General features: G+C 37.3%; 2 protein-coding genes across 3 annotated transcripts in view; one reads left to right on the forward strand and one right to left on the reverse strand.

Moving 5' to 3' along the window:
- Positions 1-21,598, reverse strand: part of PARPBP (PARP1 binding protein) — a 61,031-nt gene extending 39,433 nt beyond the window's left edge. The window contains exons 1-4 of the mRNA XM_019446604.2: positions 21,509-21,598; positions 16,998-17,153; positions 7,327-7,560; positions 1,170-1,277 (exon numbers count right to left, since the gene is read on the reverse strand). Of these exons, the coding sequence (XP_019302149.1) occupies positions 1,170-1,277; positions 7,327-7,560; positions 16,998-17,153; positions 21,509-21,586 (576 nt within the window). The 5' untranslated portion in view covers positions 21,587-21,598. The remainder of the gene's footprint in view (positions 1-1,169; positions 1,278-7,326; positions 7,561-16,997; positions 17,154-21,508) is intronic.
- Positions 21,599-21,613: 15 nt separating this feature from the next.
- The window catches only part of NUP37 (nucleoporin 37), a 41,912-nt gene continuing 40,304 nt past the window's right edge, over positions 21,614-23,221 (forward strand). Inside the window, exons 1-2 of one of the 2 annotated variants that reach the window (XM_019446605.2) lie at positions 21,614-21,722; positions 23,001-23,221. In XM_019446605.2, coding sequence (XP_019302150.1) covers positions 23,066-23,221 — 156 coding nt within the window. In that variant the 5' untranslated portion in view covers positions 21,614-21,722; positions 23,001-23,065. Of the gene's footprint in view, positions 21,723-22,351; positions 22,746-23,000 lie in introns of those variants that run through there. The other variant, XM_019446606.2, reaches the window with a different exon arrangement.

The raw sequence follows: 23,221 nt of genomic DNA on the forward strand, positions 1-23,221 counted from the left end.
ACAGTAAGTGATAATAGGGAATACTTAAGTTTTCTTACAGATGATAATGATATTATAGTTATGCCTTTATTTTCAGGAAATAATATGCTAAAGAATTTTAGGTATTAAGGGTCATGATGCCAGAAACAACTTTCAAATAAGCCAGAAAAAATATTAAATGCAAATATAAAGAACCTTAGTAAATCTAGGAAGTAGGTATACAGGTATTTACTTGAGGGCAGTGATAAACGTATTTTTTTTTTTTTAATGTTTTATTTATTTATTTTTTTTGACAGGGCGGTCAGAGAGAGAGGGAGACAGAGGATCTGAAGCAATCTCTGCACTGACAGCAGAGAGCCTGATGCAGGGCTTGAACTTACCACAAGATCATGACCTAAGTCGAAGTTGGACACTCAATTGACTGAGTCACCCAGGTGCCCCAGTCAATATATTTCTTAAAGACTATCTGTATCACATGGGACTTATGGGAGAATCTGCTTTAGCAATGTTTCCTAAAAAACGGAGAAGGTGATTCATCAAATATATTAACTTGAAGAAGATGGATTTAGATATGTTGAATGTAATTTTACTGCTTTTTCCAATACTTCTAAATTTTTATCTTGTCAATGGTGATTTTATTTACCATAGGTACTTTCATAAACATAACTCCCATGGTTAGTAAGGGGATACTATATTCAATTAGGTACCTAGCATAGTATTTAGCTAAAGGTAAATTATATTAGACCAAACATGTGGTTTCTTCACTGTGGTTTGTTTGTACAACAAACTCTATTATCACGATTTGTGATGCATCAGTTATTCTGCAAAAGGGACAGAACAGATTTTTCCATTGTACATCCTCCCAAGAATCACTCATTTAAAACCATAATTGTGAAATTTACCAAATACAAAGATTCAAAGAACTCTGGCAACCTAGATCTTCCAACTACTTTTCAGATACTTAGAATGATAACCTATTTTTGCACAGTGCCTGTGATCCTGGCCGGAAACCAGGAAGAAACTGACTGCTATGCTCTTGCCAGTCTCTAACGTATTACTCTTTGCAAATACAGCTTTATTTAAGCAAATTAAAGAACATTTTTGATTAAAAAAATAACATACAATCACATTCATAGTGATTTGAAGAGGATCATATCCTGCTTTTTAATTTACTCACAATTTATCAGTACCTTTTCATTATCCTGGTTGTGTTTACTCATTGGTGATGTCGGTACATAAAGATCAGTTTCATCAGCTACTGCATACTGTCTCCCAAGCAGAAAATCCCGTAGTTGACTCTGTAGAAACACAGGAGGTTGCTAATAATAAACTGCTTTTCCAACTATAAAAAATACTTCACATTGAGCTCTACATAGTGTCACTAATATCCCAGCATACAGTATTATTACCTGATCTTTGTTGGCAGTAAGTATACATGGAATTAAACTCTCTAACAAAATGCTTGTTTCCAATGGCTGTACTCATAGAGTTCACAAGTTTAGAGTTAAAAGATAACCTTGGAAATTTAATCTGAGCCTTTAATTTTTATAGAAGAAAATTAAAGACAAAATGCTTACCTAAGGCACACAATAAATGCTTCATTTTGGGATTATACAAAAGTAAACCTAGTGTCCTAACAGCATATTTCAAAGTAAGAATTTCAATGAAAAAAAATATGGTTATTTGCTTTCACTGTGCCATGGTACTCAACATCTCCCTATTATTTGTTCTAAGCGAAGATTATGTAGGTATTCACACACCTCATACCTGATGAGTAAACTTGGAGGGAAGGTATAAACTGAATTAACAAAGCCTAAAGAGATTGCAAACCACTTTCCTCTCAGCCATTGCAAAATTATAACTAAAATAACTCCCCAATACATACTTCTTAAAAGGCAAAGTGGGATTTGTTGTTCATAACTTGAATTTCAAAATTCAAGCTCACTAAAAAAAAAAATTTATTTATTTATTTATTTTTTAAGTTTTGACTTTTACTCCTTTGCTACAAAGGGCAACTTAGATACCTATTTTCTTTCTTTTTCTTTTTTTTTTTTTTGAGACAGAACACCAGCTGGGGAGTGGCAGAGAGAAAGGGAGACACAGAATCTGAAGCAGGCTACAGGCTCCAAGCCATCAGCACAGAGCCCGACATGGGGCTCCAACTCAGACTGGGAGAAAATGACCTGAGCTGACGTTGGACACTCAACCGACTGAGCCACCCAGGTAGCCCTGGATACCCATTTTCTAAATATTAGCTAGCCAGAAACTTTTAATGACCAGTGACAACATACAGTGCAACTTTTCAATATTTAAAAAATTAATCTTATGAAATAATTCAGGTTCATTGTCTTTAAACAGAAAAATTGTTTTGGGAGAATTTGACGATTACTTTTTTTTTTTTTCATTTTTATTGTAATTCCAGTACAGTTAACATACAGTGTTATATTAGTTTCAGGTGTACAATATAGTGATTCAACACTTCCATTCATCACCCGATGTGCATCTCGCCTGCACTCCTTATTCTCTATCACTTATTTCACCCATCTCCCACCCACCTCCCCTCTGGTAAGCATCAGTTTGTCTCCCACAGTTAAGTTTGTTTCTTGGTTTGTCTTTTTAAAAAGAATTTACTATTTAAAAAATCTTGAATAGAAGTAGTCCTCACACTTGTGGTTCTTATGTTTTCAGGAGAGATGTTAAAAGCAAAGGTTTATTCTTCCATAAATACAATGTTATTTTCTTGAATCGGATAATATTACCCTCTGGTTTAAACTACGTTCATGTTGGGGTGCCTAGGTGGCTCAGTCGGTTGTGTCTGACTCTTGATTTCAGCACAAGTCATGATCTCACAGGTTCATGAGTTCAAGCCCCACAATGGGCTCCTCGCACTGACAGTGCAGAGCCTGCTTGGAATTCTCTGTCTCTGTCTCTCTGTCTCTCTCTCTCTCTGGCCTTCTGCACATGGTCTCTCTCTCAAAAGAAATGAACTTTAAAAAATAAAGCCATATTCATGTTTAATGACATGTAAAGTACAATATTCTAGATCAGTTCAGTGAGGAGGGTCCATGGACTCCTGAGGTCCTTAAGACCCACTCAGGAGACCCAGGAAGTTCACCCTTTTTCAACTATGTATCAATGTGAATCTGAATTTTCTTGATATACTTCAATCAAAACAACATACCAGACAGAAGTAGACATGAGAAACAGCTATTTTCTATCATACATGACATTAAGGATATTTACTAAAAATGTAAAAAGTAATAAATACAAAATATGTAAAACATTCTCACAATGTTTTATTCCTAAAAAATTTATTCATAACACTATTCACATAAACAGGTAATAGGTTTATTATCAATATCTTAATTACTGATACTTTGAACATATCTCAATTTTAATCTTTGATAAATATTAACAGATAAAACTCATATAAACAAAATCTCCTTGTAGTCTTAATTATTTTTTAATTTTAATATTATTTTTTTAATGTTTATTCATTTTTGAGAGACAGACAGGCAGAGGACGAGCAGGGAACGGGCAGAGAGAGAGGAAGACCCAGAATCTGAAGCAGACTCCAGGCTCTGAGCCATCAGCACAGAGATCAAACCAACCGAGCCACCCAGGCACCCCCTAATTAATTTTTAAGTGTGCAAAAGGGTTCCTAAACTTGAAACTTTGACAAGGACTCTAGATAATATGGCATAAAGCTTTCTGAAGTAAGCAGAAAAATCACAATGTATTTTCTGTGATACACTATTAATTTTATTGATTTATACCTTTACTTTGTAGGTAAGTTGTTATTCATTCTACTTTTATCCTCTTATTAACCATATTTTTCCATTCCATTAATGATTACCTTCACTTTCTGGTACTCAAATCAGACCCATTTCTCTACTGTCATTTAAAAGTGGTAATGCCTGCTTATTCCCAACAAACTACAACATTTAGCCATTTTAATTCTAAACTAATATCAGAATCTCCCTTAGTGTCAGCCTTCCATTTCAGCACACATATCCCCAGTCCATCCTTATCATACACACGCCAAGTTTTGTTGCTCACTACCATCTTCCTCTAGATACGTATCTGCTCCCATTCATCTGTTTAATTATTACGGTCTTTGAAAAGGCAAAATCTTCACTTGAAGTATGAAGACAATATTCTTTAAATTTTTCCATAGCCTCACAAGTCCTTCCTTTATCTTAGCTAGTAAGGGATACCTTGTTGAGGATCAAGACATGTTATTTAATTTTTGTTCTTTTGAAATAACTTGTTCTCTCCACTAGGAAACTTATAATATTTATCTTTACCCTTAAAGAGTCCAGGAATTTTACCAGGACATGTGTAAGTATGTGTCTTTTCTCTTGATTACAGGCTGGAACCTCATAAACACCCTTAACTAGCAGAATCAAAGAAATATTTATTATAATAGATGTAGTTTCAAGAAATATTTTACTTAATCATGGCCTCTTCTGCATCTGTTCTTTTATCTCCTTCTGGAACTCCTATCATTTGTATGTTAAATCCTCTCCATCTAACCTCCAAGTTTCTTAACTTTTCCTTCACGATTTCTTGAACTTCAGATTTTTCTCTCTGCACTTTAAATATTTATTTCAGGACAATAATTTGTGTCTGAGTTCATCTGTTGCATTGGGAAAACTTTCTTCTTTTTTTTCATCTACAAAGTCTCACGTTTAGGTTTATCCTTGAATTTCCTTGAGTACTTACTATTTTTATGGATTCAAGTTGTCACTCTCCACTAGCAGTTCTATTCTGTTGAGCATGTGTGTTCTCAGATAACTCATCTTTCTGTAACTGCTAGGACTCCTTAGGTGGCTATTGCTTTTCTCATTGGCTTTTTGGGGCTCAGCCTTGAATGCTGAGGTACTTCAAGTGTTGATAATTTTACAAGTAACGGAAGTTGAAATAGTCTCTACTCTTCATGAAGCAGCAGTGGAGAAATAAACAGGATGCCAGTCACCTGCTGAGGCCAAGGGAGAGTCTTCTTGTGGTCTCTCAAGGATCACCAACAGTACACCCATCCATTCAGCTACGTTTTGGCTTCCTCAGAGACAGAGAATCCTGGCACACTCACAGAGAGCGTTTGTTAACCTTCCCCAGAAGGTCCCCAGATTTCTGAGGGCTGCTAAGCTCTTCTCAAGAGCTACCATTTCTTCTCTTCAGCCCAGGGCTCTGATTTCCCCCAGATAATTGCTTAATTCATGAGAAAACAAACTCTGTACCAATTGTCTCTTCTTAAACTCTAGTTAGAATCCAAGGCCTTGTATGCTCCAGATATCCACAGGTCCTGCATCCATGTTCCCCAGGAGAGGAATTATAATGTACGAAATACAGAGGAAAGGGGCATTGTTCAAGTTATAAGGTTCCCAGAACTTCCCTGTCTTACCTTTATCTAAGTTCCTCATAATTACTGCCTTCTTTAGGTTACAATAAACAAAAAACAAAGAAGACACATAAGCATATGTATCTTTAAAGGCACTTTTAGCATAAATTAGGGTTATATTTAGTGCATTTTTGAGGAACCAATCTAGGGATATGTTTGCCTGCTCACTTTTTCCTCTTTGGAAATTTTCCTAAACAAGTATCAGAGATCAAATCTTTCATTTTAAATGCAGAAAATTTTCAACTTCACATACTATCATCTTGGCAGCTTGCACTCCACTCCTGATGTCCTGCAGAAGAACATGTTGATATCTGGAGACACAGAACTCCCTCCAATGTAGACTTATATATCTCAAACTACAGGTGATTCACTTAAATGAAGAGGCTTATTAGAAGATTTAAACAGGGGCAAAGGATAAGATGAAAACAATGTGCCCAAAAACCTCAGGCAGATTATATTCTCATTGGCTTATCAGAAGATTTTCTTTGTTGTTCCAACACTATGTTTGATCAGCCTCTAAATTAACTATGTGAAAAGTAGTCAAAAATCATCTCTACAAGCAAATAAAATATAGGTAAGGAGGAAAAAAAAAACAAAAACAAACTATCTTCCCTCACAATATCTTCACCATAGTAAGGGTGTGTATGTGTGGGTATGCATGTACACATATGCATGTGCATCTTAGAAAGTTACAACAGGACAAAGGGTTCCATTATAGCCCAGGGAGGCCAAGACAGCAAACTGCCTGCCAATGTCCACTCTCCCCTTCTTTCTCAGTAACAGAGAGTTTGTTTTTATTCTGGCATGTTATGCAGGAAAAAAAGACTACATTTTCCCTAACATCTTGGTGTGGCCATGTGACTAGGCTCTGGACAAGGACACGGAAGCAAAAGAGCTATGTCTCTTTAAAAGGAAAGGAGAATACTGTGCTCCCTTACCACTTCTTGATGCAAGGAATGCCAGTACGGGATCTGGAGCTCTAACAGCTGTCACAAAGGACCTTGAAGGCAGAGGGTAGGAACTAAGATGGAAGAGCAGAATGACAGAAAAGTCCTAGGTATCTGATAATCACAGAGCTATCACATCAGTCCCAGATTCTTACCTTTAGATACCTTTTATAAAAGAGTGAAATACACTTCCATTTTGTTAAACCACTGCTATTGCAGAGGTTTCTAATTACAAGCAGCCAAAACACCATTCCCAAGTATCAGACAGAAATATTTATAAAATATTTTAACAGCTTAGAAAATATACTAAATCTACAATTATTTAGTTATTACCACTATTTAATTACTACTTTATTGGTACCCAGTAAATGTTAAGATAAAGAAATATATTTCAACATTTTAAAACAAACCAGATACCAATTCTAATGTAGATAAAACCAAACTGCAAAGGATAACATTCCATTAATTTTAAAATTTATATTCAATAAAAAAATAAAGCAATGAATATGTGTATATGTTTAAAAAAAAAGGAATAGTGTATTACTTCATGTTTATTGCATTATACTATCCTCACAAAATGATATCCCATCTAATTAAAATAATATTATTAATCCATAGAAAGAGTCATAGCATTTATACAACATATGCCAAAATGAACAGATGCACATTAAACCAAGTGAGTAAATAGAAAAGCAATCCTTGAAATGAATTCAAAAAGAAATCACACATTTGGGACTGATAACTTTGTTAAAATTTTTTGATCTAGTAAAAAGCTGTTCTTATATTTCAACCAAATAACAACAGAATTTCAGCAAAATTTACCACCAAAATATTTGTTTCCAGTAATAACTAGCTTTCAGGTAGCTAAATTTTCCATTTTCTAACATGATCTGAAAAGCAAAAGCATTATCAAGTTACCATAAATGCTGATAACATAATTTAAAATAAAAATAAATCTAGCCAACTTTTCATTTAAGACAGATTTTAAAAAATACTTACAGGGGATATGTTGGCATTATTTTCACACTTAGAAATCAAAACACTACATTTTTTATAAACATCAATCAGATCTAACATATTACTATTCTTTAAGAAATCATCGTAAGTCCTCCTAATGTCCTCATAATGGTCAATCACTTCCATATTTTCAACTGGTAAGTTCAACTTCTCATGTAGGAAGAATTTCCAGGTCAATAAGACATCACTGAGAGGAACTGTAAATTCTCCATTGTGCTGAAAGAGACAATGCCAAAAATAAAAAAATAAAGTTGGGTGCCAGAATATTCATTAAGTTATAATTGAGGTAGGAAGCACAAATTGAATTTTGTTATGTAAGTCTACACTGAATTGTTGTGGATTTGAAGAGAATATCCAAATTAACTATGGAATAATTTTAAAACCAGATATGAAAGAAAAAGATTTTGATGGTTTTATAAAAATATAAACTACTATGGCAAGTTTGTGCATGACACAATTGGCAAATATACAGTTATTCTTCACTGAATTTCTCCTACCCAAAGTCGGGGGATGGGTGGGCAGAGATCTGTACTTAAGTACTACCGACTGGGAAAACATTTCATTCCATTAATACTTAGTTTCTTTCAGCTCTTTCAGCTAATGTATTTTTAATCTCTTATTCAAAACTGTCAATGCCATGGTGAATTACCACATACCGCACTATTCCAACTGTTAGTCTTAAAACATGATCATAAAAACTAAATTTTTAAAAATCATGGTTTGGTTTGGTTTTTTCACTACTATTCCAGGGAAGACAAAATATCAGTGCTAAAAAACCTTGGGTCAGAGAATTTTGATTCTTCCCTGCTCATGGACACACTAAACTATAAACAAACAAGTTCTAAAAAGCCAAGGTTTCTTTCTATAAGTTGTTGGATGCTCCTAATCAGGCAAAATTGTCCTTTTTCTCTTCTTCAATATCAACATGATATATTATGCCAGTAGCTGAAGGTTTGTTTTTTTTTAATTGATTGCATTCTGCTCCCACTTAATATTAATCTCAGATATTAGTAATGGTGCCCTCCAAAATATGCCAGCCCTAATTCAGTAAAAAATTCTAACTACTCCTTTCCAAAGCAACATGAATAACAAATATTTTTAAATATCCATACGTGATTTTGTGAAATGTATTGCGTTGCTCCTTTCACAGTTAAGTACCCTTAATAGGTTAGTAGTTTCTGATAACACCAAGATCTTTCCATTAATTGTACTGAAAGATGGGTGGATATACAAATAAAACTGTAATTCACTGGAACTAAAATTGTAACATCATCTTTAGCCTAAGAAGAAGACTAATGAGAATCAAATAGGCCCAAATAATAAAGTACTTTCTATTAAATCTATATTTCTTTCAAATCTATATTTCTTTTATAAAAATGAGCCACATTGTCTAGTTACTATCCAAATTGAAGACAATATGTCCAAACTGCCTTAAAATAATTAACTTTTTACTCATCTGTATGGAAACAACTAAGGAAATTACCCTTACTATCCTTGGAGGGACCTGTTATACCAAAATTATAAAAATTAATTATATTTCATGAAATTAATTCAATGAAAAACCAAAAAAAAAAAAAAGTAACTCTCAAACCTTGAATCCATAACCCAAATGTAAGTCAGATTTGTAATTTCTCAGCATTGAATCTAAAATTGTACACCTCACTTCCCAATCCCGTAAAAATTACACAATAAAATTTCCAAATGTATCTAAGTTAAATAAATCCAGTTATTTAGAGTTTCAAAACTAAATTGTCTTATCTCAAAAATTCCAAAACTATTTTGGTATGGCATTCCTCACATTAAAAATAAATTAAACGTATGCCTAATGTAAATGTACAATTTACTCTCATTCTGTGGACTATGCCTAGTTCAAGTATGCAAACTCTTGATCTTGTGAGAAAAGGTTTTGACTAGATTAACAGTGTTTATACTGGGACTGTAAAAACATTTTAAATCCAAATAAAAATGTACTCCAGATATCAGTTTTCGTGATCAGGTGCCCACCATGACAGCATATTCTATTATTCAAACCAGTAACAACTGATTCAGAGAGCTTGTGGTCAAATCAGAAAATGTTTTGCTAGGAAAACATGCCAGCTGGCTAATATCTGAAGGAAGTTCAAGATGGTCAATGCTTTAATTCTCTAATGGACATAAGAAAGATTGTATTTCCTAAGAATAAAATAAGAAAAAAATGAGTTACATTTTTCCAGAGCACTGCACTTTGTATATTTTACTGAACTTATTTTTATAATTATTCAAAAATTTAAATAAACTTTACAATTTCTAACTACGTGGAATTTTTGTTGTTATCAAAAGAGAAAAGATAGTAGGTCTACTTAACAGCTATTAATTGGCTGTGTGACCTTGGGTAAAATACTGAAATCCCTGTGAGTACATTTCCTTGGTTATAAAATGAGATTATACAGATTAAATAACACCTGATAAATGGTAGGGGATAAAAAATGTCAGTCTGCTTTCTCTTTTCTTACTCAAAGTAAAATAATTATCTGTTGGGGGGAGTATTAGATAAATGTAACACAATTGTAAAAACTGTCACTTCTTATTTGTTATGTCAATGTTAGGTCATTTTCAAATCTGACAGTTAACCACAGGCTGTGAGTCTCCATGAAGTTATAAAATTAATATCTTTGTTTCATCCACTGGAACATTTGTAACACTCTTAAGGCTATTTAATGTGAAAAATAGCATGTATAATACAATTGCCAGACAGATTCAAATAATGAAGCCAATTCTAAAGAAAGGAAAAGCTAAAACACTATTTGCAATCTAAAAAGTCACATATATTTGCCATATAGTCCTCAATGAATCTATAATAAATTAAAACCTTAGCAGTATAAAACTCCTAGAGGTCAGATGATTTAAGCTAAAAAAGACTTCCCCTCAGAAAACATTCCCAAAACCTAAAACTCAAAGATTATTTTACTGTACCTTTTCTTTATCCCAATTAAAGCAACTAAGAAAACAAACATGCCGGTACACAAGCAACTCTACTAGGTATTCGCAAGTTTTACTATAGTCAAATTCAATTCAAAGGATCACATACTTTTAGAGACTCATGTTCTCAAACTTCAGATAATTGAAAACCTAAACAGAGCTCAAACAGAGAGTGAAAAATACAGGTGAAGCATGTATACAATCAATTCTACTTTTTTATTACTATTACCTATGAATGCACCTGCAGGCATGTGTGTATGTTTTTCATATTGCTGAGTGACTTGGAAGTCTCAGCACAGTTGGGGATGCCTGAGCTAACGCTACATGGGGAGTGAGAGTCGAACGGAATTGCAACCCACCATCTCCACTGCACATGTACATACACAAACTACGAAAAGCTCAGTTGCAATTCACCTCTCCTCTTCTTTCCCACCCAGAGTCTGAACTTTCACAGTGAATTAAGTGAATTAGCAAGTAGAATATTAATAAGTAGAAAGAGATCCTGAGTGAGTGCTACACAGACAAGTCCTGAAGAAAAAATGACTTGACCTGAGTATTTCAATATCTCAAAAATTTTACAACGAAAACTAAATTTTCTTCACAGTACATTTAGCATTTTGACATATTTATGTTTCAAAAATTATTCATAAACAAACAACAAAAGGTGAGTTGAACGTAGTCCGTTTAATTCCAAAACAATAGTATTCAATTACTATACAATAATGATTCTTAATAATTGCCTCAATTTCTCTCTCTCCTTATTTTCCAGTGTATGGTTACCAAAGTTTAACCTTTGGCTAGCTTATTCCATTTTTACAATATCCTCAGAATCTATTACTTACCTTAGTACCATTTCTTCAGGTTATTAAAGGAGAGATTTTTTTTTTTTTTTTTTAACATTCAGGCAGTAAATTGGAAAGACTTGAATGTGGATTGCAATGGAGAACAAAGGAAAGAGACTTTAAAATGACCCTTGGGTGTCTAGTTTCACAGACTGAGTGAACAATGATATGTATAATTGAGACTCAGAATATGAACAAGAAGGTAAATTGACAGAGGAAACAATATGGTCTACTTTTAAAAACACTGATGCAGAGACAGTACTAGACATCAAGGTAAAATGTCCAATAAGTACCTGATCATACCAAGTAAGACTCAGTAGAGAAGTCTAGCATATAAATTCTGGTGAAACAATGTAAGGCAAGTATATCTAGTGAAAAGTAAAATGGAGCATATTGGAAGATATTAACAATGTGTATTACAAAGAGAGTATCTAAAGAACATGTAGAACTCTTTTAAAGAGTAAAAGAGATAAAAACTCGACAGTAAAATAAGCAAAAGAATATGCATGAACTGACAATAAAAAGAGGATACCTAAATAGTCAAATAAGCATTTAAAAGATGTTTAAATGCTTTAGTTAACAGAAAAATTAAAATGAAATGCCACTTTCTCTCTTTTCCAAGAGGCTCCATGCTGGCAGTGTGGAGCCTGCTTAGGATTTCCTCTCTCTCTCTCTCTCTCTCTCTCTCTCTCTCTCTCTCTCCTTCTCCCTCTCCATCTCCCCCCATCTCTCTACCCCCTCCCCAGATCTCTCTCTCTCTCAAAGTAAATAAAGTTTAAAAATATAAAATAAAACAAATGTAAATTCTAATAACCAAGTGGAAGAGCAATGTGGTAGCATCAAATCAAAGATGTATCTATCATATGACCTGCTGTGTAGGGAGCCTAGAGAAAATCTTGTTCCATGCACAGACATCTCATTTCAATGCAGAATTGTTTATGATACCAAAAAAACTTCAAACAACCCAAAGGTCCATCAATGAGTAAAATGTATCAGTCACACAAAGGATGATTGTTACATGAATAAATTAGATCAACTTTTCTATCATACCTAAAGAGGTCTTGAAAACAATACTGGATGATCAAAACAAGAGGCAGAAAGAATGTATACCATCTGTTATAACTTTAAAATAGACACATTAACAGGGAAATCTGCCTGGCTGGATATGTAGAAAAACCCCTCCTGGTATAAAACACCTAAAACTAAAAGAGAAAATAGAGATCACTGGAAGATGGCGGCGTAGGAGGACGCTGGGCTCACCGCGCGTCCTGCTGATCACTTAGATTCCATCTACACCTGCCTAAATAACCCAGAAAACCACCAGAAGACTAGCAGAATGGAGTCTCCGGAGCCAAGTGCAGACGAGAGGCCCACGGAAGAGGGTAGGAAGGGCGGAGAGATGGTGCACGCTCCACGGACTGGCGGGAGGGAGCCGGGGCGGAGGGGCGGCCCGCCAGCCAAGCAGAGCCCCCGAGTCTGGCTTGCAAAAGCGGAGGGGCCAGACAGAGTGTGTTCCGACAGCAAGCAGGACTTAGCATCTGGGAGGTTATAAGTTAACAGCTCTGCTCAGAGAACGGAAGGCTGGAGGACAACGGGAGGGAGAGTTGTTGAGCCCCGGACGACAGAGCTCAGCTTGGCGGGGAACAAAGGCGCTTGCCAGCGCCATCTCCCTCGCCCATCCCCCAGCCAAAATCCCAAAGGGAACCAGTTCCTGCCAGGGAACTTGCTGGCACCTCGCAAACACCCAAAGCTGTGCTTCTGCGGATCCATCCCCCCAGCGGGTCTGACTCCCTCCCGGTGCCACAGGGCCCCTCCCGAAGTGGATCTCCGAAAGGAAAAGCGAGCTAAGCCTGCCCCTCCTGCCCCCGTGCACCTTGCCTACCCACCCCAGCTAATACGCCAGATCCCCAGCACCACAAGCCTGGCAGTGTGCAAGTAGCCCAGACGGGCCACGCCACCCCACAGTGAATCCCGCCCCTAAGAGAGGGGAAGAGAAGGCACACACCAGTCTGACTGTGGCCCCAGCGGTGGGCTGGGGGCAGACATCAGGTCTGACTGCGGCCCTGCCCATCAACGCAAGTTATTCAAGACAGCACAGGGGAAGTGCCCCTCAGTCCCGCACCACTCCAGGGACTATCCAAAATGACGAAACGGAAGAATTCCCCTCAGAAAAACGTCCAGGAAATAACAACAGCTAATGAACTGATCAAAAAGGATTTAAACAATATAACATAAAGTGAATTTAGAATAATAGTCATACAATTAATCGCTGGGCTTGAAAACAGTATAAAGGACAGCAGAGAATCTCTTGCTACCGAGATCAAGGGATTAAGGGACAACCGGGAGGAGCTAAAAAATGCTATCAACGAGTTGCAAAATAAAATGGAGACAACTATGGCTCGGATTGAAGAGGCAGAGGAGAGAATAGGTGAACTAGAAGATAAAATTATGGAAAAAGAAGAAGCTGAGAAAAAGAGAGATAAAAAAATCCAGGAGTATGAGGGGAAAATTAGAGAACTAAGTGATGCACTAAAGTGAAATAATATACGCATAATTGGTATTCCAGAGGAGGAAGAGAGAGGGAAAGGTGCTGAAGGTGTACTTGAAGAAATAATAGCTGAGAACTTCCCGGATCTGGGGAAGGAAAAAGGCATTGAAATCCAAGAGGCACAGAGAAGTCCCTTCAGACGTAACTTGAATCGATCTTCTGCACGACATATCATAGTGAAACTGGCAAAGTACAAGGATAAAGAGAAAATTCTGAAAGCAGCTAGAGATAAACGTGCTCTAACATATAAAGGGAGACCTGTAAGACTCGTGACCGATCTCTCTACTGAAACTTGGCAGGCCAGAAAGGAATGGCAGGAGATCTTCAATGTGATGAACAGAAAAAATATGCAGCCGAGAATCGTTTATCCAGCAAGTCTGTCATTTAGAATAGAAGGAGAGATAAAGGTCTTCCCAAACAAACAAAAACTGAAGGAATTCGTCACCACTAAACCAGCCCTACAAGAGATCCTAAGGGGGATCCTGTGAGACAAAGTACCAATCATTTTATCACTGTACATGAGAAAAAATTTAAATAATCACAAGGACTTCTGGGAAATTTCAAAATTAAGATATTATCAAAAATGAAAAAGTAAATAAAGTTAATCAGTTTTTAGAGCGGCTTATTTTTACTGTCTCCTTACCAGGAACTAATAAAGAGGAATCAAATGGAAAAAAATAAAAAATAAAAATAAATAAATAAAAGAGAAAATAGAAAATATTTTTTCATGACTGAATTGTCCATAAAGGAAATTACAAAAAGTCAAAAATAATCAACTATTGGGACTTCATTAAGATAAAAAGCTTCTGTACAGCAAAGGAAATAATCAATAACACTAAAAGGGAGCCTATTAAATGGGAGAAGATATTTGCAAATGACATATCTGATAAAGAGAATCCAAAATCTATAAAGAAGTTATCAAACTCAACACCCAAAAATCAAATAACCCAATTAAGAAATGGGGGACGACATGAATAGACACTTTTCCAAAGACATCCAGATGGCTAACAGACACATGAAAAGATGCTCAACTGGGCCACCTGGGTGGCTCAGTTGGTTAAGCATCTGACTCTAGATCTCAGCTCAGGTCATGATCTCAGGTTGGGGAGATGGAGCCTCACATCGGACTCTATGCTGACAATGAGGAGCCTGCCTGAGATTCTCTGACCTCTCTCTGCCCTTCCCCCAGTCACCTCAAAAATAAATAAATACATAAACATTAAAAAAAAAAAAAAGATGCTCAGTATCACTCAGCATCAGGGAAATACAAATCAAAACCAGATGAGATACCACCTCACACCTGTCAGAATGGCTAAAATTAACAACACAAGAAACAAGGGGTTGCCAAGAATATGGAGAAAGGGGAACCCACTTGCACTGTTGGTGGGAATGCAAACTGGTAGACACTCTGGAAAACAAAACAACTAAAATAGAACTACCCTACAATCCAGCAATTGCATTATTAGGTATTTACCCAAAGGATACAAAAATACAGATTCAAAGAGGTACATGCATCTTGATGTTTACAGCAGCATTATCAACAATAGCCAAACTATGGAAAGAGCCCAAATGTCCATCAACTGATGAATGGATAAAGAAGATGTGGTATATATATACAATGGAATATTACTCAGTCATCAAAAGAATGACATCTTGGGGCACGTAGGTGGCTCAGTCAGTTAAGCATCCGACCTCAGCTCAGGTAATGATCTGGCAGTTCACGAGTTTGAGACCTGTGTCTGGCTCTGTTGCCGACAGCTCTGAGCCTGGAGCCTGTCTTCGGATTCTGTGTGTCCCTCTCTCTGCCCCTTCCCTGCTCACACTCTGCACACTCTCTCTCTCTCTCAAAAATAAATATTTTTGGGGCGCCTGGGTGGCGCAGTCGGTTAAGCGTCCGACTTCAGCCAGGTCACGATCTCGCGGTCCGTGAGTTCGAGCCCCGCGTCAGGCTCTGGGCTGATGGCTCGGAGCCTGGAGCCTGTTTCCGATTCTGTGTCTCCCTCTCTCTCTGCCCCTCCCCCATTCATGCTCTGTCTCTCTCTGTCCCAAAAATAAATAAAAAACGTTGAAAAAAAAATTTAAAAAAAAAAAAAAATAAATATTTTAAAAAAAAAAAATGAAATCTTGCCATTTGCAATGACGTGGATAGAGCTAGAGTGTATTAAGTCAATCAGAGAAAGACAAACACCATATGATTTCACTCATATGTGGAATTTAAGAATCAAAACAAATAAACATATGGGAAGGGGCGGGGGGGAGGAGAGACGGAAACAAACCACAAGAGACTCTTAACGATAGAGAATAAACTGAGGGTTGATGGAGGGAGGTGGGTGGGAGATGGGCTAGATGGGTGAGAGGTATTAAGGAGGGCACTTGTTGTGATGAGCACTGGGTGTTGTATGTAAGGGATGAATCACTGAATTCTACTCCTAAAACAAATATTGGACTGTACATTAACTAAAATTTAATTTAAAAAAAATGAAAATAAAAACCCAAAAGCTCAAAAACAATGAGAAAGTGCCAATACAGATGGGTAAGCAAATGATGGAGCCTATATTTCCCTGGTAACTACCATTCCCTGACACTAAAGAAGCTGATTTTTATGAACGCTGAGCACAAGTTTTAGGAGACAAAGCTAAGCATAAGAAAGGTGGAAAGTTGCATCAGAGACCCTCCCTGCCCACCCTGCCAGATAAAGTCAAAGCCTCTAAACGTCAACACTCTTTATGGGCCACTAGTTTGGTCCAAGCCAACTACATAAGAATCAGATTAAGAAAAGATTTTAAAAAGACAATTTCCAGAGTCTCAGTGCAGATTACAAGAATCAGAATTTCCAAGACTGGAAATTCCAAGATTTGTTTAAAAACCTTCCCAAGTGATTCTGATTCATAACATGGCTTAGAATAATCAATCTATAGCACTGAGTCTGAAATTAGTCATAAAATACTTCAATTATATTAAAATAAACATAATTTATGTATGCCTTCTAGAACTTTTTAAAGAAGTCATAAATAAAAACATTTTTAACCATAATACTAGTTGCATATTTATCTCAAGATTTCAAATTAAACATTGAATATGCATGTCCTATGTTAAATTATACACATGAAGGCCTTAATTTTGAAGCAAATCATTTCAAATCCAATTGTAATATTTTGACGTAGATATAGAGAGGCATTTTTGAAAATACTATATTGATATTATCATAGGAGGACATATACTGCAAAGAAATTGATATAATTAAAATGAGCAGCTACCAAAATTCACTTTAAAAAAATAAGTAAACCCAAATATAGTCTACTAACCTGTTTGTTGTTGTCTGCCATGGAAAGCTGCAATGCCAAGAGCATGGAGTCTGCACCACATACAGTAGTTCTCTCAGAGTCACAAAGAATGTGCCAATTCCTTCTGAACTCTTTAATCATATCCAAGATAGACTTTTGATTAACCACAGCCATTCTCTGAAATTAGAACAAAATGCAATGTTAAAAAGCTTTATTTTAATTGGAAACTAATATTTAACATGTGTAAGAAAGCAGAGTTAGGGAAAAATAAGTAGTGAATGAAAGGTCATTTCATATTTACTAAGATTGCTTTTAATTAAATTTAGGAAAACAGAACAACAAAACTTCTGCACAATCATATTTTCCTCTCCTTTAGTTTTCTTAAGCCAAATCTTTTGAAATAACAAAATCCAACCTTCAGTCTGAAAATTCATATAAAACAGATATATAAATTCTACAAACTTAGTAATTATAGACACAGACATAGCTAATTAAAGGAGTTTCAAAATATTTGTTATATTTGTTTTGAGATAGATGGTAATATGTGTGGTAAATTAAAAAAAAAAAAGAAAAAGAAAAAAGAAAAAGACCAATTTCCTCCCATCCCTACATTATCCCAAAATAACTGGTCTACTTTTTTACCCTTTTAAATATGGGTCAGTCTAGTGACTTGATTTACCAAGTGAATATGGCAAGAATGACGTCATGGGAGTTCCAAGCCTGGCTCGCAAAAGGCCTATGTTGAAAAGAGTTACTACTACAGGGGCACCTGGGTGGCTTAGTTGGTTAAGCGTCCAACTTCGGCTCAGGTCACGATCTCATGGTCTGTGAGTTCGAGCCCCGCGTCAGGCTCTGTGCTGACAGCTCGGAGCCTGGATCCTGTTTCAGATTCTGTGTCTCCCTCTCTCTCTGACCCTCCCCCATTCATGCTCTGTCTCAAAAAAATAAACGCTAAAAATAAATTTTTTTTAATAAAAAAAAAAGAAAAGGGTTACTACAGCATGCCTGATATCTATCTTTTGAAAGTCCTGCCTACAAGGTTGGCCCTTGGCTGCACCTGGGAACTCAGAATTCAGGAGGGTTCCCAGTAAGAGTGGCTCACTGTGGCTAAACTGTTTATACAAATAATATAGTTTATGCTGAACACAATGCTTTCTTTCTGAGTCTGGAATTTTAGAACACAGACAGAGGATACCTACCTCAGTACCCTGGGCACTGCATCTCTAAAGAGTTTTCCTGATAGACACTATTTAATATGGGTTGTCAAGACTTTTTGCTGGAGGACTTAAGCATGTCCTATGTGACTCCACTAAGAACAGACTTCTGTAAGCTTATGCCTGATCACCCCAGGACTTTGCTTCATGCACTGCCTCCCCATGTAGCTTCGTTCTTTGTTGATTTTGTTTAGCATCTTGTTGCTGTAATAAATTAGAGGTATGGGCACAACTAGATGCTAAGTCCTCTGAGCCTTAGCAGACATCCAACCTATAGGTGGTCTTAGGGGCCTCCTGATACAAGGCTTTGCAGCTTTAGTTCTTACTCTCTTTCTTACCCTAGACTGCCATATGAAAAAGTCCAAGCTCACCTCTCAAGAGGCCATAGAAAAGAGAACCAATGCACTCCAGTTGACAACCAACACCAACTCAAAGACACGTGAGGCTATATTAGACTTTCCAGCCCCCATCAACCTGCCAGAGAAACTGCAGCCACATTAGTGATCCCAGGCAAGACTAGCAGAACCACTTAGCTGAGTCCAGCCATTGCTGGTCCACAGTATCATAAGCAAATAAAGTGGTTGCTGTTTTAAATCCACTAAGTTTTGGATGGTTTGTTACACAGCAATAGATAACCAATACAATATCTAATATTCAGCAGTTTCTTGGTGCCAGAAACTTTTCAAAAGCTTAATATTTATTACCTTATTCAATCTTTGCAAGAGTCCTATGAGGAAGGTCTATTATTATCTTCATTTTACCTTTGAAGAATGTGATGCCCCATGTCACTCAGCTAGCAAATGGCAAAACAGACTTAAACCCAAGATGCTTAACTCCATAAGCTGTGCTCTTAAATCACTGTATTACATAACTTCTCTTGACAGACAAAAGTCTTTCAAAATAACTGGATGTAGTTCCAATGTCTTATAAGCCCAAGTGTAAACAAGGAAGTAATTCCTTTCTCTGAGTTTACAGTTATGCCCGCTAAAAGTTGTTTTTTCCTACCTCCTCTTAAGTATGCTCATTTCTAACATATTCATATGACATTATCTTATTTTGGGTATATTCTACTGTACATATCCCATTTATTAGCTTCCTGTTATCTTTTTCTTTCTTTATGTGGCATAAATAGAATTCCAGATATTTACTAGGTATTTTGGGTTTATATGATCAAGAAAATGGGTACATAACATTTACAAAGCAATAATTCATAGTTGCATCAGTGGTGCAATTTAAAGATACAAATAAAAAACTTTACAATATCTACATCTATACAAATACTAGTAAGTTGCTAAAAGTTATATTTCTCTTCAAAATATCACCTTCATTTCTTTTTTTTTAAAGGCTTATTTGAGAGAGAGGGAGAAAGAGCGAGCACACATGCCAGAGAGGGGCAGAAAGAGAGGGGACAGAGGATCCAAAGCAGATTCTGCCCTGCTGGCAGAGAGCCCAATGCAGGGCTCAAACTCACAAACCACGAGATCATGACCTGAGCTGAAGTCAGATGCTCAACTGAGTCACCCAGGTGCCCATCACCCTTACTTCTTAAAAGAAAAAAAAAAAAAAAAAGAAAGTGAAAAAGTAAATTTTCAGTTATATGATCAGTTTACCCGACAAATCTTTAGCACTAAATAATTTAGGGTATTATTTCAAAGTAATATGAGTTCAGATTGCTAAGAATGAAAACTAGTCAAGAATTAACTTAATAGCTACGAGATCTATGCCAAGTTATGTCACCGCCCCTGCCTCAGCCTCCTTGTACTGAAAATGAAAATAATAGTTCCTATCTCACAGGATTTTGTGAAAAGTAAATGACATAAATACAAGTTTAGCTTTTAGCAGTGTCTGGCACATATAAAAGCCAACAGTCTCATCCAGGGGTCAGAACACTTTTTGGAAAGGACCAAAATAGTAAATATTTAAGGAGTGCAAAGCATATGGTCTACATGTCACAACTATTCTACTTGATCTTGCTGTACGAAAATAGCCACAGACAATACATAAACAAATGAGCATAGCTGTGCTTCAACAAAACTTTATGGAAATTAAAATTAAGTTTCACAAAATATTATTCTCTTGTTTTTGTTTCAACTATTCAAACATGTAAAATCTATTCTTAGCTCAGGAACTGACTACAAAAAAACAAAAGCAAGTAGTGCCCTAGTTTGCCAACACTGGTGTAGTCTCAGCTTGTCAGCAGCTAGCTGTCTGCAAAAGTCAGTTGTAAAACTGACTGCCTAGGTAAAAGTATCATCACATAGAAAACAGGAATAATACCTTCCAGCCAGTTATGAGAAGTCAATGAGACAATGAATATGCAACCACTCTGAATGTTAGGCTGCACTATACAAAAACAGTAGAAGGTGGCATCGATAATAAATACTTGTTTTAAAAAACTGGATTCCAGGGGCGCCTGGGTGGCTCAGTCGGTTAAGCGTCCGACTTCAGCTCAGGTCACGATCTCGCGGTCCGCGAGTTCGAGCCCCGCGTGGGGCTCTGGGCTGATGGCTCAGAGCCTGGAGCTTGCTTCCGATTCTGTGTCTCCCTCTCTCTCTGCCCCTCCCCCGTTCATGCTGTGTCTCTCTCTGTCTCAAAAATAAATAAAAGTTAAAAAAAAATTAAAAAAAAAAAAACTGGATTCCAAACTGCACTGTAGCAAAAATTATGAGACAGGAAATTATCACTGTAGAGACAGTGTGAGATGGTAAAAGAATTTTTGAGTCAGACATTCCAGGGCCCACATCAGGTTCCCCAATTTAAGAGATGTATGGCCTTCAGTATTTAAAATCTCTGATGAATATTAATTTCCTTAAATGTAAAACCAGTTAAGAGATCTCCTACCTCATAAAACTATGAGACACAAGTAAATAACCAACCTAGTGCCTGCACACTTATTAGGTGCCCAATTGAAAAAAAAAAAAAAAAATGGCAGTCGTTGGTGCTATTATAGTCAGAATGCTGATCCTAAATATTCCTTAGAAGAATGTAACAGGGAGAGGGCGAAGTCTCAGAATTGGAGCCTGCGCACGTTTTGGGACTAGGACCTGGTTTCCTGCCAACCTAATGAACCTAAATAGGCCTCTACGGGGCTCAGTCTTCCAGTCTGCAAATGATCCCTCAGGACCTTTTAGCTCTATTCATCACTAGGTACCGTGAACTCTGTTCAACACCCCGGGACCCAACCAGGCTCGAGAGCAAAGCCACTGAAAAAATAATACCCTAGACGGTTACTTAGCTGTCACCGAAAACCCCTCCCCAGCCGCAGCCTGAGTCAAAAATTAAAGTACGACAGCAGGGTAAGGAAGACAAGAGACTCACCTGGCTCAAAGTAGACCCGCTAGGTGCAGACCCAACAGAAGCAAACTCCGGCCGAGCTGCAGTCTCCAAGTTGTCCATTTTAATTTTAAATCTCGCGGGAAGGCTCGGGAGCCAATCGCTGCTTCCGCCCTCTGACCCGGAAACTAAATCCGAGCGCGCCGCAGCAGCCCCCAGCGGAGACCAGATTCCTTCTGACCACTTCCCGACGCCCCTGGTGCGTATCACAAGGGAACCCAGGGGGCCGCGCCGCTCTGCTCCTGGCCGCCCGCGCTCGCATCCTTTTCGTGCGAGTTCCTTCTCTCCCCAACCGTGTTCCACCTCTCTTCCTTCTGACCTGGGGCTTCGGGAGGTGGTAGCGGGGTCTCGCGGGACTTGCCTGCCTGGGGAGAGGTGTTGGGGTTCTTTGAGAGGACTTCAGTTGTTCCTTCCGTCTTTTCCCCTCCAGTTTTAGAGGACAAGTCCAGCCCGCCTTGTACAGTAAAACCCTGAGAATGTAGTGAGATTGGGCACTAGTTTAACGAGGAATAGGGAACCAAGTTTCCTGACCTCGAATATTTTCCACTTCTGAAACGGCGCTGCCTCTGAGGGCATCCACCTGCTGGTCACCTTTAACTATTGCTCAGTCCCGGATCCCCTCTCCTATGGTTACTATTTTATAGGCTCCCTGAGGTGGGATTCCTCTGATTCTCAATAAATACTTATCAGGTTCTTGATGTGTTTGTTACTGAGCCCAACTGTTCTCAGGACAACTCCTGCATCCAGTTAAGAGAAAAAAAGACCTCTTTAGATCCCTAAATCTCTGGGAATGCTGCTTCGTCTGGGAATGCTGCTTCCACAGTGCACACCAGGCCATGACAGGCTGGTTGAAATTTTGTGCCTAGTTTTATGAATATTATCTTTATGTCACACATTTCGGCACTCCTTCCTCCAGATCCTCTATTTTGGATCTGCTTATTTTATTGCTCTTTTCACACTGAATCATGACCATTACCGGATATTGTAATCTTCAAGGTGGAGGGCTGTGTTTTACTTCTCTAGCACTGGTGTCCAACACATAGTAAAGTATTTTAAATGCTGTCTCGTCTTAGGAGCTTGGCAGCTAACCTATTAAAGTCTCCATTTCTTTCTCTGTAAAATGGGAACTGTAAGTAGTACCTTCCTCTTAAGTTTGCAAATATAGGTGTCCTGATGTCAGTTAAATCCTCAACATGGAACTTACAAGTGGTGCTTCGTAAATGTTAAGTATCATTAATTTTTATGAATATATTTACTACAGTGGTTACATCTTCAAGTACTTACTATATCTTTTAGGTCATCTGAACAGGATATTATGATATATTCTGCAGGTATCACTCATAAAGTATTTAAAGAAGTACTTGAAATTGTTTAGCTGTCTCTGGCGTCTGAAACACCATGTCCTTATTTTATTTGCTGAAAGTGACTAACACTTTGATGGTTTCTGTCTTAACCGTGTCTGTGCTATCATCCACAGTTTCGTGACCTTGTCCAGTAGAAGGCTATTTTATTTTTACAACTGTTCAAGTATTGACATACAAGATGAAGCAAGATGCCACAAGAAATGCTGCCTACACTGTGGATTGTGAAGATTATGTGCATGTGGTAGAATTTAATCCCTTTGAGAGTGGGGATTCAGGAAACCTAATTGCATATGGTGGCAGTAATTATGTGGTCATTGGCACGTGTACATTTCAG

This window comes from Panthera pardus, unplaced genomic scaffold (genome assembly GCF_024362965.1).
Source record: "Panthera pardus isolate Hobbes unplaced genomic scaffold, ASM2436296v1 HiC_scaffold_6, whole genome shotgun sequence".
Taxonomy (NCBI): domain Eukaryota; kingdom Metazoa; phylum Chordata; class Mammalia; order Carnivora; family Felidae; genus Panthera; species Panthera pardus.